The sequence below is a fragment of the Coenobita brevimanus genome, chromosome 86 (genome assembly GCF_032717465.1).
Source record: "Coenobita brevimanus isolate Jiangsu-jjx chromosome 86, ASM3271746v2, whole genome shotgun sequence".
NCBI classification, from domain to species: domain Eukaryota; kingdom Metazoa; phylum Arthropoda; class Malacostraca; order Decapoda; family Coenobitidae; genus Coenobita; species Coenobita brevimanus.
In genome coordinates this window covers 32,021,400-32,037,193 of record NC_137039.1, presented here as the reverse complement: position 1 = coordinate 32,037,193, position 15,794 = coordinate 32,021,400, and the positions used below count along the sequence as shown (strand labels likewise).

General features: G+C 41.7%; 1 protein-coding gene across 1 annotated transcript in view; it reads left to right on the top strand.

Annotated features, from left to right (window-relative positions):
* Positions 1–15,794, top strand: part of LOC145410810 (cartilage oligomeric matrix protein-like) — a 70,265-nt gene that overhangs the window by 8,735 nt on the left and 45,736 nt on the right. Inside the window, exon 2 of the mRNA XM_080280929.1 lies at positions 10,999–11,157. Coding sequence (XP_080137055.1) covers positions 10,999–11,157 — 159 coding nt within the window. The remainder of the gene's footprint in view (positions 1–10,998; positions 11,158–15,794) is intronic.

The window sequence follows — 15,794 nt, the reverse complement described above, 5'->3', positions numbered from 1 at the left end:
TAAATCAACATTCATGATGGAAAGATCGTAATTTGGGGACAAGTTGGAGTGGAAAGAGTGTGGTAGTGGTGGAGAATGTGGTAGAAGTGGTGGTAGATGACGTAGTATTTTAGGAAGGTAGGTCTAGGGTCAGTTATGGTTAAGGGGTAATGAATCTACCAGTCTCTCTCTCTCTCTCTCTCTCTCTCTCTCTCTCTCTCTCTCTCAACATTTTTTTTTTCTTTTTCCTCCTTTATTCTTTCTTTTCTCGTGCTTCCATCTTTTGTACCTTCTCTAGCAATTCCTCTCTCCCCCCTCCTTCACCTCCTCCTTTCCTCCCTCGTTTCCTTCTTTCCTCCCTTCCTCCCTGCCTACGCCCTCTCCTCCCATCCCCCCCCCCTCCCCGTCAAGGCAGCAGGTGTCAACTACTTGAGTACCCCCTCTTTATGGCTCTAGGCTCTTATTGCTCTACCACCTGTACTCTCTCTCTCTCTCTCTCTCTCTCTCTCTCTCTCTCTCTCTCTCTCTCTCTCTCTCATTTTATTCAGTTTCTTGTATGTTTCTTCCTTGTATTTCATGATTCACCCTTTCTTACAACTCACTCATTTTCTTTTCGTATTGTCCTTTCCGTTTTCTTCCTGTCCCCGTCTGTTCACCCCTTTTATTTTCCTTCCTTTTCATATCCCTCGTTTGTCTTCCTGAGTAGCATCAGTATCATCACTCTCTAATCTTGTTTGAATGGAATAAATTTTTGATGTTTGAGTATAGGCATAATGAGGATTTGTGTGTGTGTGTGTGTGTGTGTGTGTGTGTGTGTGTGTGTGTGTGTGTGTGTGTGTGTGTGTTTAAGGTCTATGTATGTCATAAGGGTATGCACAACCTTGTGTAGGTGTAGACACTCGAAACGCCTGTGTGTAGGCGTGTATGTTTGTGTAGGTAAGGCCTATATAGGTCATAAGGGTACGAACAACCTTGTGTAGGTGCAGACGTGTGTGTGTGTGTGTGTGTGTGTGTGTGTGTGTGTGTGTGTGTGTGTGTGTGTGTGTGTGTGTGTGTTTGCTTTTTACAGGATGTTTGCGTGCTCGTTAGATAAGCGTTGTGTATATTTAGGCGTAAACATGATGCTTGTGTTTTTGTTATGCAGGTGTTTGTATGTATTTATAGAAAATGTGTGTACTGCATGTATGAATGTAGTATGCTTCACCCCTTCAGTGCGATGACATTCTTCAGCTTATTACTGCTGGAACCAAATTGTTCGAAAAAGTATCTTCCAAGTTGAATTTCTCCAGGAGGTATCAAATATAAATTAGTAATCGAAGTGAAGGGAAAAAAAAAAAAGGATAGTTTTTTATTTATTTCTTTTGTCATTTCCCGCCCCCCCTTTTTTTCTTCTTCATAGGCTAGACAGTTCGTTCCCTTAGTCCTGTCGTTCCTTGCAGGTAATACCGTAATTCCCACACGCCAGACCGTCATATGCCTGGTGGTGTTACGAGGCTGCTTGCTGCCCTGATAACCAGCTTTCACTCGCTTTGAGCCCCTTCACTATGATTAGTCCATATTCACTTCTTTTTTTTTCATTCTCTACTGCCATAATATTTTCTTTGGGTCAAGAGTCAGATTTAAGTGATTAGAAACACTCTCAGATGGATTTTTTTTTCCCGAGTGATTTTAGGTTATTCTGCCAAGAGCTTATGGAGCTGTTCATTATTATTATTATTATTATTATTATTATTACTGGTGGTGGTGGTGCTTGGAGTAATAATAGAAGTAGTTGTAATATTGGTGGTGGTGGTGGGTGGTGGTGGGAGGGGTAGTAGTAATAGTAGTTAGTAGCAGTAGTAGTAGAACCAGTAGCAGTAGGAGGAGGGGAAAGAGAAACATACGAACGAAAACGCAAGCCAAACCTCTAACTCAATTATCTCTTATTTTTCATGCCTGCCACCGCGAAGGTCTTTCACACTCGTCTTTGTAGAAATGGAAAGATACAGGCTTCACCGCTAGAGGTCCTTCCTTAGCTGAATAAAATTGGGTGTTGGAAGCAAGAATGAATGATAAAAGGCGTCACTACAGAGAGAGAGAGAGAGAGAGAGAGAGAGAGAGAGAGAGCACTAAAAGCACATTCCTTCCCTCTTCACTAATCTCGCTGTGTGTGTGTGTGTGTGTGTGTGTGTGTGTGTGTGTGTGTGTGTGTGTGTGCAATATATATGAAGAGAGAGAGAGAGAGAGAGAGAGTGTGAAGAAGCATATGGTACGTTTATATATATATATATGCAGTTCAAGATTTATGAGCGTATATTTGTACCTGTCAGTGTGTGTGTGTGTGTGTGTGTGTGTGTGTGTGTGCTATATATATATGAGAGAGAGAGAGAGAGAGAGAGAGTACGACTTCAAGGTGTACAAAAAAGACCTTAACTCTTCAGCCCAAAGATATTTTTATTTAACACCAGTACGGGGGTTCTGTCTCAAGAGGAATTAATTAATCTACAGGTAATATTCATTCAATTTAACATGGCGGTGATTTTCGTCCTTTTGTGGCCTATTTCCCGTAGCTCAGTGGCAGATGAAGACAAAACCTCGTCCATATATCCTTTCCTCAGCACTTCTTCGTGACTGGCACCGTATTCTAATGTTAATCTCATGTTTGCGGCTCAGTATTTAAGAGATGGGAATATTCCCGTAAACAGTGTAATATAAATAAACCAGAATAAGACGTCATTGTAATGAAAGGGCTAAAGGTCAGTTTCGCCGGACAAAAGGGTTACTCTTCTTTTAAACGAGAAGGAAAATGGCTTAAAAATGGCAGTGACGGTTGGTGGTTACCGTTATTTTTGAAAAGGTTAACGGTCAGCTGGAATTTTTGCTTCGTCATTGTTTCTGGTTGTTTCTTGCTTGGTCACGTGTTTCATCATTTCGTTTGCTGTTTCATCACCTGAGAGAGAGAGAGAGAGAGAGAGAGAGAGAGGTGGGTGTGTAGGTGAGAGGGAAATATTTTCTGTCATAGTTTTCTTCTCCACTCCCTCCACTCTCCCTTCCTTTTATTCTGTCTTCTGTTCTCTCATAGTGATTGTAGTTTTTGTATATTTTTTATGTATGCTACACACTTGCGGGACACATTTTTATATATTTTCTCTTGGCTTATGTATGTATTAGCCCGTTCAGCTCCAAGTCTGTTAACAAATTCAGCGGGTGTTTGTTTATTTAGCGAGAAACTTGTACTCCATCCTTGTTGCCCGGTCCTTTCTCGCGGCTTATCCCACGGCCATCTTGTTTGTGCTTTCATTTTCGGTGTGGGGGTCTGGTTTGGGCGCGGGCACCTCACCCACGTATGTCTGGCCACTGAGAAGGATGATCACCTTCGCCATTCTCGGTTTGTATATTGTCACATCTGTTGTATGATCCAAGTTTTGAGAAGTTGATGTCAGGCCAGCTTTGGTTACAGTAGATGCGTCAGTGTCATCCATGTGGGTGTGGGTGTGGGTGTGTGAGAGAGAGAGAGAGAGAGAGAGAGTTGTATTATTACGATTGTGTGAGGTAACAGTTCAGTGTAATGTATCACCGAGACGTTATACTTGAAATTATACTGGCTGGCGATTTGTGAAGTTACGTCTTTAGTGGGTTACTGGGACTGTGATGATGATGGTGATGTTGGTGGCGGTGATGGTGATTGGGATGGTGATGGTAAGGTAAAATTCTTTGGAATCTGCATTATATAGCTCTAGTCTAAATCTGCAGATGTCTATTTTGTGTGTGAATGACTTTTTTTTTTTTTTTTTTTTTTTTATCGGTTCTAAAGGACTTGCGAGAGAAATGTATTTTTTGTAGCCCAATATTCGGCCTTGTGGACAGTTTATAGCCAGACTATCAGCTGTGTAGATGGACTGTATCCCAGAATATGGAAGGTGACCAGAGTGGCTTACCCCGCCCACACCAGCGCCGCCCACTGACCAATAGCCAAGGTCGCAGGTCGCCGCCCTTCCTGACGCCGCAGTCTGTCCCATAGAATTGTGGACACAGAGTGGGTAGCTACGGATCTTTGTCGGATTGGGAGAAATGTGTCATAGATGACTTTAGAGAGGATGGCGAGATTGGTATATGTGTGAGGGACTGTGATGGTGGGGCGAAGCGTAGAAGGCCAGAGGTAAAATGGATCTATGTGGAATTAACCGTGTAAGAAAGCAAAGTTTGGACAGTGAGAAAGCAAAGGTACTGGCCAAATATGGAACTGAGTGAATGAAGATGAACAGCGAAGCATTTATGACAAGGGTTTTTCCATTATTTATTTATTTATTTATATTTATTGTCTGGCAGTATGTAGAATGGCTTTATCTTACAGATCTCTCTCTCTCTCTCTCTCTCTCTCTCTCTCTCTCTCTCTCTCTCTCTCTCTCTCTCTCTCTCTCTCTATTTCAGTTTGTAGTATGGCTCAATCCCACAGGTGTTGCGAGAGCTGCTTAATCATGTGAAACTCTCGTCATATTATTGTGGATGTTTTTCGCCTTTTGGGTGGAACCAAGGATATCAGAGGCTAGAATGGTGTGTGTGTGTGTGTGTGTGTGTGTGTGTGTGTGTGTGTGTGTGTGTGTGTTTCCTGGTTATGGATGATGATGTTATTGATTTGAGTCATGTTCTGGTATTTCATCCAGTGCCTTCTGTAATGTTGGGTAAATAACAGTACTGACATTTGTAATTTCTTAATCTTGATAGCAGTAATTTAATTTTTGTCAGAATGTAAGTGAAATGAATTAGAGGAATGGAAACCCGAAGAAAATGATAAAAAGTTAATAATTATGGGAAAATAGGAACCACTAAAAAACAAAAGTATGAACGTAATCAGTAAGAACCAATTAGGGTTTTGTGCCATAAATTTATTACCACAGAACCTACATAAATCATCCACTGAGAATATGAATGAGAAGGGAAAGGTTAGGGTGTGGTTGGTTAGGAAGGCGGGAGTCGACTCGGCTAATGGACCTCTATATACTTCCCGCCCACACCAGCAGACAACTTCCTTCACCCTGACAAATGAACTGCGTCTGAAACTGATTATTATTTATTGTTAATTAATGTTTTCGGAGCGACGTGCAGTATTTATTAGTGCCCCAAATTACAATGGACTCGACTACGCATACGTGGATTTTTTTTAATTGTATGAACACGATTACTTTCCTTCGCCATATCTAATTAATTACGGATGAAGCTAATTATTGTTTATTGCTAATCGATGTGTTGGAAATGAGAGTATATACTGCCGCTCTGAAGTATGGAGGGATTGATTACTATATAATCTTGGTTGATGATTATTTATTTATTTTTTTTACTACTCGCGTTCGACAGTTGTGGTTGGATTTGTTACATGTGGCTTTCGGCATTGTTGTGATTCTGTTTTAGTTTGTTATGACAGCGAATTGAGAAGCAAGCCATATATTACGATGCTTTCTTCTCCATCTTATTCTTGCTTTTCTCTGGCGATTTTATTCAGTTTGGGAGGCCGCCACATTAATAAAGGGAGTAATAAAATGTAATTGATATATAAGGGGTTAATGAAAGCAAATATATAACCCACTAAGTATGAACAGCGCCACCTTACCTGAATGATTTATTTTAGGTAACAAATAATATTCTTAAAGTCACAGGATTATTGTTATTATTATTATTATTATTATTGTTATTGACCTAGAGAAGCAAATTAAAATAAATTTTGTCAGTTCCGTTTTCCCTGCTGAATGAAATGACTCGAGAAAAAGACGGCGTTATGATTTTTTTCCAACTTTTTTTTTTTTGTATCATGCCAGAAAGCTAACTAAAGTAAAAACGCCGTTCACCTGAAGCCTACATTCTTTTGTGTGTGTGTCATAATCTTAGTCATATGTTAATGTGGTTTTCTTGTGTTCGTTCATTTAGCATCTTTGTCACTATATGCTGATGTTTTGTGTGTGTGTGTGTGTGTGTGTGTGTGTGTGTGTGTGTGTGTGTGTGTGTGTGTGTGTGTTATTCATTTAGTCTGTCATACCCCGTCATATGCTAATGCTGTGGTATCCCTGCAACCAGTTGGTTTACTTACCATATTTTCACCTCTAAGTTCATCCCACGCAATGACAGTGACGAGCAGGTTAGCCAGAAATCTCTCTCTCTCTCTCTCTCTCTCTCTCTCTCTCTCTCTCTCTCTCTCTCTCTCTCTCTCACCTGACAAAGTTCCCTAACCCCTTTCCGCTGATGATCAAAGTAATGTAGTCAGATTCGAGGGTTGACTAGTAACCAAGGAGACTCATTTCATCCTCATAACTTAAGTCAATGTCACGCAACCACGACTTAATATTCAAGGTGTGAGAGTGACCCAGTTCCGTCAGATGAAAACAGACCGAATAGAAGGTAAAAGACGTCCTCAGGGTGAAAGGGTTAAGAGCTAAATGTGGTGTAGAGTTTTGTCACTTCATCTCTGGCACACGCACCTCGCTCTCTCTCTCTCTCTCTCTCTCTCTCTCTCTCTCTCTCTCTCTCTCTCACACACACACACACACAGCAAGGATGTGAGCCACTTTCACCCACTCACCTCACCTCACCACAACAGGACAAGGTTGGCGTAATATCCTCAGCATTTACAATGATTAAAGTAGCTTTTTTTTTTTAATATATATATATATTTTCGGTATGTTGTGTGGGGAGGGATGGAGGTTCGATCCTGCTCCAGAACTTCGTAGCAGCAGTAATAACTTCACCCTTATCATCATCATCATCACCATCATTTTCATCATATCACCATCTTCACCACCATCATCATCATCATCATTATCATCATCACCATCACCACTATCATCATCATCATCTAAAACACCAAAGGGAAAGTAGATGACATACAATATTAGCTTTTTTCTTGCTCCCTGCCGACGATTTTACAGAACTTAGAGCACACACACACACACACACACACACACACACACACACACAATGAAGGCTGTCTACGATCCTTTCCAGTGTCAGAATTTTTAGTTGCATAAAATCGGACGTTAATAGCAAAACATGAAACTGTAGATGTGTGTGTGTGTGTGTGTGTGTGTGTGTGTGTGTGTGTGTGTGTGTGTGTGTGTGTGTGTGTGTGAGAGAGAGAGAGAGAGAGAGAGAGAGAGAGTAGGAGGGAGGAGGAGAAAGAGGAGTAAACAGAGAGAGAGGTAGACCCTTAGATTGAAATGATAGAGAGATAAATGCATTGAGAGAGAGAGTGGGGGGGGGGATGGTGACTCCTAAACCAGTCCTGGGAGTAGTTGCCCTCGACCTGAAATAAAAAAAAATAGTGACAGTGAAAATAAGGAATGTAAGTGAATTAGCAGATGTTCAGAGCCAATGAATAAATGAATGTAAAAGCAACAGTCAATGTATAAATGGATAAATGAATGTGAATTAGTAAATGTAAGTTAATAAAAATGAATAGATGTAAATTGAGTAGTAAATGTAAAAGAATGAAGGAAGAAATGGATGTAAATGAAATGGTAAACATAAAGGAATAAATAAATAAGGTATGCAGGCAACTGGACGACCTGGCAACCTGTGTATTTCAACGCGAGAGAGAGAGAGAGAGAGAGAGAGAGAGAATTATTAGCAATGTATAGAGTATAAGATATATGCGTTGAGAGAGAGACAGACAGACAGACAGACAGACAGACAGAGAGGGTAAATAGAGATAAATAAAAAGGTAGATCATTAGTTAGAAATTGTTGGGTAAAAGATTTATGCATTGAGAGAGAGAGAGAGAGAGAGAGAGAGAGAGAGAGAATTTAGCGGCCTTCCAAGCAGTTGCCTCTCTGTTTACGCGTACATTATGTTTGCTGTCTCTGGTCGATTTCATTCAGCTTTTCAAAAATCTTACATGTGAACCAACTGTCGTTCCTATTAATCATGCTTCTGCCAGACGATTTTATGCAGCTCAGGAAAGGCCCCATACTGAAGGGGTTTATAAAGGCTATATCCAACTCCTCCCGTTTTAAAAAATCAATCGCAAGCTGAAGAAAAAGATCCGCAGATGAGAAGTAAGTGAAAAAGGCGTCTCCGGGCTCAGTAGGAGGGAGGATTGATACAGCCTTCATTAACCCTTTCATGCCGAATAAACTTATCTTTACGAGGGAGAAAAGGTTGCAGAATTACCCCCTCCATTCCTGTGAAGAGGAACGAGTCTGGATTCAAACCCAAACGGCCAATAGGATCCTCTAGCGGAAGCCCGAGTGAAAGATTAAATGTCTCTCGGCTGAAGGAAAAACGTCATTGTCCTGTTTTGGGCGCAAAGGCAAGATTCTTAGCAATGTTAGGTGGTAGAGAGAGACAGATTAGAGCTGGAATTCTTTATTATTTATCTATTCAGGCTCTAACCTGTCTCTTTCCCACCCAACATTTTCACTTGTCGCAGTTGATCATCTACATTCTTAGCTTTGTTGTCTGTAACGGTAAGCGCGGGTCCAGTCCAGCCAATAAATATTATATGCTTAGTTGCATCATGAACCCTTCCGTACTGTTGTGGGTGTGTAGTCATATCCCGCAGTAATTCTCTGGCTCAGCACGATCATATCATCATAGAGAGGCGTTTTTGACATGATAATAATATGCATCACCGCACGGAGTCGTTATTGCAGTGATAATAGTACCATACGCATCATCATAGGGAGGCGTTTTTTGACATGATAATTCCACCCCCTCAATGATGAATTACTGAGTGACGTCACAGGGTTGACACTGTGGACTCGAGACATTACCAGCGTGGGTGTTTTGTTGGCACTGGCTTTATGGTGATGACTCGACACAGCTGCCCTTTTTCTCACCTATGTAAAAAAAGGATAAAGAAATGAAACTCCCAGAATTCGGGCCCTGGTAAGCCTCCGACAAACCTTGGCCACAGACTCGCCATACAACTTTTATGACCGTGCTGCCCTAATCAGTTAACCGTCCCTTCATACTATATCACTGGCAAAAGTTTGGTCGAAATTCGTCGAGGGATTCAGGAGATGTCGCGCCTACAAGGAAAATAAGTCGACCCTATATAACCTTAACCTTTGACTCCTTTACCTAGCCGACCTAATCAGTTCATTATCTCATACTGGATCGCTGACGAAAGTCTGGTGGAAATCCGTTGATGCGTTCAGGATATATAACGCCCACAGGAGAGCTATGGACGCACGGACCCATGCACGTATGGGCGGACAGACCAATGACTTAATGCCTCCTCCACATTAGGTGGGCGGAGGCATAAAAAAGAAAGAGGAAAGGAAAGAGAAAGAAAAATAGTCCCTAAGATAAAGAAAAAGTAGAAAGAAAAAGAAAAACAACATTGCCTGCACCTATTTGTCTCATTGTTTACGCTCTTTTCCATTATTCTGCCTCTGTTCTGTTCAGTTTCCCGTACGTCTTTTTCTGTTTCATTTTCTTCTTTTTCTCCTCATTGTTTGTTACACAGTTTATACTTTTTTGCCCACTCCGTTGCCCTCATCCACGTTGTGTTGTGCTGTATTGTCAATGGTTTTTTAGTGTTGATTGTCTGCAGCTTCTCGTTCTTCGCACATACAGAGTGGACATCACCCACTTTTTTTTTTTTTTTTTTTTTTTTATCATACTCTTTACTTAGAGTCTTTTCCCCCATTTTTGTGCGATTTGCCTAATCCTTTTTGGTTTCCTTTTTGCCTTTTCAGATTCTCTTTTTCTGAGTTGGTTCAGGTTCCTGCGTGTGTGTGTGTGTGTGTGTGTGTGTGTGTGTGTGTGTGTGTGTGTGTGTGTGTGAACTTAATTTACATTAGTAACAGATGATATTAAAGTGTCGTGCAGAATAAATCGCCGAGAAAGAGGCGGTCAGGACACCTCCCAAGGCCAGCAAGAATATGCCCATTTGTTCAGATTCTCTAGACAAAGTTGCGTCTCAGATTGCTGTGTTAACCGTGACGCTCATTTTGTCGTTTTACTGAAGTTCTCTCCACTTAGGATCACTGTCAGGTTGAATGTTGTCCCCAAGGTCAGGATTTCTTAGTATTAACAGCATAATAACGCCTTTCTTTGTTATTAATCTACCAGCAGATGATACGAGTGTTCAAGAATTCTGTATAGTATATTCACTTCTGTTATACTTTGTTCACTTTAACTTGGCCCAAAATTGCCGTCTATCCGTCTTGAATGCAGAGCTGTTGAGATAAACGCTAGAACATGATGCTGGTCACGAAGAGGTTCCATGGAAAGGATGTAGGGCCGTATCAGTGTCATTTTCTTCCACAGAGCTACGTGAAATAAGCTGCCAAATAATGAAAATTGGGGCCAAATTAAAGTGAACGAACTATAGGTGATACGTTTTGCACCATATTGCTTCTGTCTCGTGAACTCCTTATGCCTTTGTTGTATTTACTGAATAACTGATGCTGGAATTGTTTTTTTTTTTTCATTTTCCTTATGGACAAGGACATTCTTGAAATTATCCAAATTGACTGCTAAAAAATATATGAAAACACATAAAGTATCATACATTTATTGGGTCTGTCTGAAATACTCTGTAGCTGTAATTGCAAGTTTGTATCAGTGTTTTCGGTTAGGCTGAGTAATGAGTAAGGACAAGAAAGTGGAGATGAGAGGAGAAGACAGAAAACGATGGATCAGTGACACCGCTAGGGTTTTTTCATGGACTAACTCGGCCCGCCGTGTGTGTGTGTGTGTGTGTGTGTGTGTGTGTGTGTGTGTTTTAATTCACAGCCCCGTAAAATTGTTCAAATAGAAAAGTTACACCCACGTTCTGAAATTGCGCCAAATTCTGACGATATACCAAACTTAATACCAGAATATTCCTCGATGCTTATGCTTCTCGAGGGTGGGCAATCATTTAGGTATTTTGTTATGGTTATCGCTAGAATCAGGATACAGGAGTGTGTGTGTGTGTGTGTGTGTGTGTGTGTGTGTGTGTGTGTTGTTGGAGAGGGTACAGTACGAGTATTAGACGATGATGATAATGACGATGGTGATTTTTCCCTGATGTTAACAAGTCTCTCTCCGTCTCTTCCCCAGCCCTGACCAACTCCGGCCGTGGTGGTGTGGGAGAGGACACAGTGTTTATTACGTTCCGAGATGTGTCCGTTCCTCGCCATCGCCACCACACCCTCCTCTCCATCGCCTTCCCTCAACACTCACGCTTCGCCGTCATCCTCGACCGTGCACAGGGACAAGGTGGGCAATCTATATATTCATTTCGCTTTAACTTGGTCTAGATTTTCGTCCTCTTCCATCTTATTTCACATAGGTCACTGACAGAAGTAGTGCTACGGTTGCGCATCCTCTCCATTGCACTTCTTCGTGACCAGCATCTTATTCCAGTGTTAATTTATTGCTACTGCTAAGAATTCAAGGTGGATAGTTGTCAGTTCTAGGCCAAGTTGGAGTAAAAGGAGTATAGTCACTTTCTTCTCATTTGGGGGGCTCCTTGTTAGTGCTGGAGGATTTTCAGACGTTCACGCTAAAATGTCACACTCACACTATCCGCCCCTCTTCTCTCGCTAGCCTTCCCCCACCCACTCATCCTTGACCATGCACAAGGCCAAGGTGAGATGATACCGCGTCATTATCCACTTGAGAGTTCATGTGTCTGCTGCACTGGTTTTCATAATTCAGCCTGTCGCCTAAGTTTTCTGATTTTACTGGCACCTTCCCTTATAACACACACACAACACACACACACACACACACACACACACACACACACACACACACACACACACACACACACACACATATATATATAGATAGATAGATAGATACATGTGTGTGTGTATGTGTGTGCGCGCGCGCGCCCTCATAGCCCAGTTAAAACAATAGGTTCCGTTTGAGCCTTATGAAATTGCTTGGTTATTGCCAGAAGAAACAGTAGATTTGAACAAAGATCTGAGCAGGCTGGCCATATAAACCCATGTCTTCCTTCCTGTTCTGCTATCCCCCATCCCCCTTCACCCCGCCCATCCATGCTATGTTCTACTGGACCGCACCCATGGCCAAGGTAAGCCCAAGCCTAACACTCCACCTCCCACCTGGCTCCTTCTCTCTCTCTCTATGCTACTTTAATGATCTGTCAATCTCTTTAAGTCTGTCTGTGTCTGTCTACCTCTCTCCATGCGTTTCTGTACATCTTATCTGTCTCTCTCCGCCTGTTTGTCTGTCTAGCTATCTACCTGCCCGTCTATCTCTGTTTATCTGTTTGTCTCTATATCTCTATAACCATGCGCATTAATTCTGGAGTGTGGCCTCAAACAGATCACCGCCATGTAGCCTTGTCCTACGCCATCAAGTTGCCCTCCATCGAGCTCACACCACTCATTCACATACCATTCTTCATCATCAGCGTTATTTAATATCTGGCCGTAATAAAGACTCATCCCACATCATCCAGTTTTACTTATTTATTTATTATTTATTGCTGAAGCCAGATTGAGATATTTTACAACACCTTGATATATAATGAAGACTTCATGGCCTTGGAGTTTTCGTAACACCTCTTCCTAAACGATTTATTCGTCCCTTTGCACCTCATTGCCCTCTTCTGCGTTAATTGATGCAGATAAGGTCAATACTAAAACGAGGTAAATAGCGTACAAGAAAATGTTTAGGTGTAAAGTACTAAAAATAATTCACAAAGAAGGTGCAACGAAGCTTACATTGCTGCTTAGATTACGGTTCTGTATCACTTATCATCATCATCTCCTCCTCCTCCTCCTCCTCCTCCTCCTCCTTCCACTTTTTTAGATGACTGCACAGATTCACTTACATCATGTGCAAGGTCACTTCAGCTGAACTGTAAACTGTGTGTGTGTGTGTGTGTGTGTGTTTTTTTTTTTTTTGTGTGTGTGTGTTGGTAATTCTCTCTCCCTTTTTTATTATTTTCTATTTTTTCTCATCTCTCATACCATCCCCTCTCCCACTACGTAGATTTTTCCATGTTTTTTCCTTTTGTAATTTCATATTCTATTTCCTCATCCTCCTCTATCATCTGTACTTTTCTCATATCCGTCTTTGATTTGTTTTTCCTACTTTCTTATTGTGTTTTTTTTTTCTACTGTACATTAGGACTTATTTTATTCTGTTTCTCTCCCCCTTGATTTATCTCCTTTTTAATATGTATACTTCTCTTTTGTATTTCCCCCATTCTGTCCAATATGTTCCTCCTTTCCTCTTATTGTCTTCTCTCTGCCTCCCACCTCCCTCTTCCCCTCCTGCTTCTTCTTTGCTTTCTCCTCCTCCTTACCTCCCTTCTCCTGCTTCTCTCCCTTCACCAATCCTCTCAGCCCTTCGTCCTCCTTTTAAGGGATTAAGGGCGGGATGCCTGCTCCCCCCCAGTTTCCTTCTTCCTCTTCTCTCCATCCCCCTCCCCTCCCCTTCACATACCTTCTCATTTTACTTGTCTTCCTTTCCTTTCGTTTCACACATTCTCATTCTGCTTCTTTTACTTTACATTCTCTGTTTTCCCTTCCATTCCCTCTCCCATTCCCTCCCCCCCCAACAGTTCCCCTCCTCTCCTCTCCTCTCCTCTCTTCTCCCCATCCTTCTTCCACTTCTCTTCCCCTAATTTCTCCTCTCCCCTCTCTCCCTCCCTTCCCTGTCCCTGTGTGTGTGTGTGTTTTATTTTCTCTCCCCCAACCCACCTCCCTGCCTTGATATTGGATAGGCGGTCAGCTGGAATTGTGTGTGGGTAGGAATGGGGGTAGAAAGGGGTAGGGGGATGGAGAGGGGAGGGAGGGGAGGAGGGGAGAAATGGAAAAGGGAGAGGAGAGTAGAGGTGAACAGGGGATAGAGAGGGAGGGAGAGGGGAGGGAAATCTATTGAGGGGGGGAACACACACACACACACACACACACACACACACACACACACACACACACACACACACACACACACACACACACACACTGGATGATGCAGGTGTGATGAGTCAAGATGATGCATTAACTCCCGGACTGATAGGCCACTCCCAACGGATATACCCACTAACTCACGCACACCCTTACTCGCACACACACACACACACACACACACACACACACACACACACACACACACACACACACACACATTAGGCCCACATTGATGCTAATACTCTTAGTCACATACATCCACACGCAGTATGCCCACATTAATGCTATTACTCATTGTCACATACACCCACACTCACACATACCCACATTCGCATTCACACTGATTCGCACCCCCCCACAACCACACCCAAATACTTTACCCTCTGTCTCAGCCATATTCACATATCAGTCAACTCAACCCCCTCACTGAGAGATCCTTCCCTAAGCTGATTAAAATTGCCTGATGGTTGTCGGAATAAATTAGATTAAACGTAACTGTGGCGAAGGGAATGATGGAGACGACCTCTGAACACTGATTCCCGAGAGGTCGTTCTCTGAGTTCATTAAAACTTCCTGGAGGGTGCAGCAGTCGCAATGAAGTGGAAATGTCTTGTTTTAGTTAAGGAGTTTCTGTCTCAGTCTTGATATCTGAAGTTGAAATTTAGGACAGCGTCCTGAAATGCATCTTCAATACCAGTCCAAACCTTGTCAAATAGAAAAGGTAGAATGGTAAGATGACAGTTTACTGGGTTATTTTACAGATAAACAGCATAAAGAGCATAGTGTGCACACCTTGCGAAACTAAGAAGGGGATTCACCCATTCACAAGAAAGGCATAAATTCATTAACATTCTAACATGAACAGACTCGTGACTTGCCTCCATTCGTAGCATTCCTAACCATTCATTAACTAAGCACACCTACCTCCACCCACACCCTAGTGCCATACATGGTTAAGCGACACTTGGCAACTCCCTTTGTTTACATGTGTGACGTCATCCCCGAGGCTCGAGCGCATGTTCATGTGGCTCACTTTCCGTCTTTTTTGGCACTTGTAAGGTAATGTAAGCCTATGAGTGCGTCACTGTTGTATAGACTTCTTATTAGGTTACTCGTTGGTAGGCTATTTACATTGTAGAGTTTGAGATTTCTAAAGTGTGGAAATGTCTTCAATATTTTTTGCGTTCTGGAAAGTATTATAACATTTCAATCTACTGTTGTTTTTTCTTATAAGTAATTGAGTAACACCTCTAAAGATATGCACATCAGCAAGAAAACTGATCAACATATGGAAGAACTCAGTTAAGATTCAGAATAAATAAGGTAGCGAGGTGGTGAAGACTAATGGAAGGCCAGGAATATGAACCTTTATTGGTGAACTTTAATGTTAGGTAATCTCCACGTTACTATATTAGGCTGTATTATCTTTGCCTTGTTAGATTTTGCAATACATCTTCATATTCTGTTTATTTTGCATTTTACAACATACCCTCTTGCATGTTGTCAGTGTTGAATGTCGATTTTAAGAGGGTGTAAATCAAATATTAGTGTGTTAACCTCTTCACTACGATTACGTCTTATTTTATGCTTCCCATCCACAGACTGTTTTATTCGGATCTTGATAGAGTTTTTGAATTGGAGGGTCTTTTATTAACACCCTCAGTAAGAAAGGTCATTCCTGATTAAGAAGTAGCAAGGGGAAAAAATGAAATATGGCGTCTGATCCAAGAAGACTGTGGTGTATTATGCAAAACAAATCACTTAGTATGATTTGCTACGAAATTTCCTTTAGCAACAAGAGTACGAATAATTTGACATTACTTCTTGAGATGAAAGTAAAGTCATTAAGAATATACAGTAGGGTAGTGTGCCTCAAGGATAGAAATGGAATTAAGATAATTTCCCTGGTATAACAAATAAGGCAAACGGCAAGTAGGATTAAAAAATATATATATCGTTTCTAGC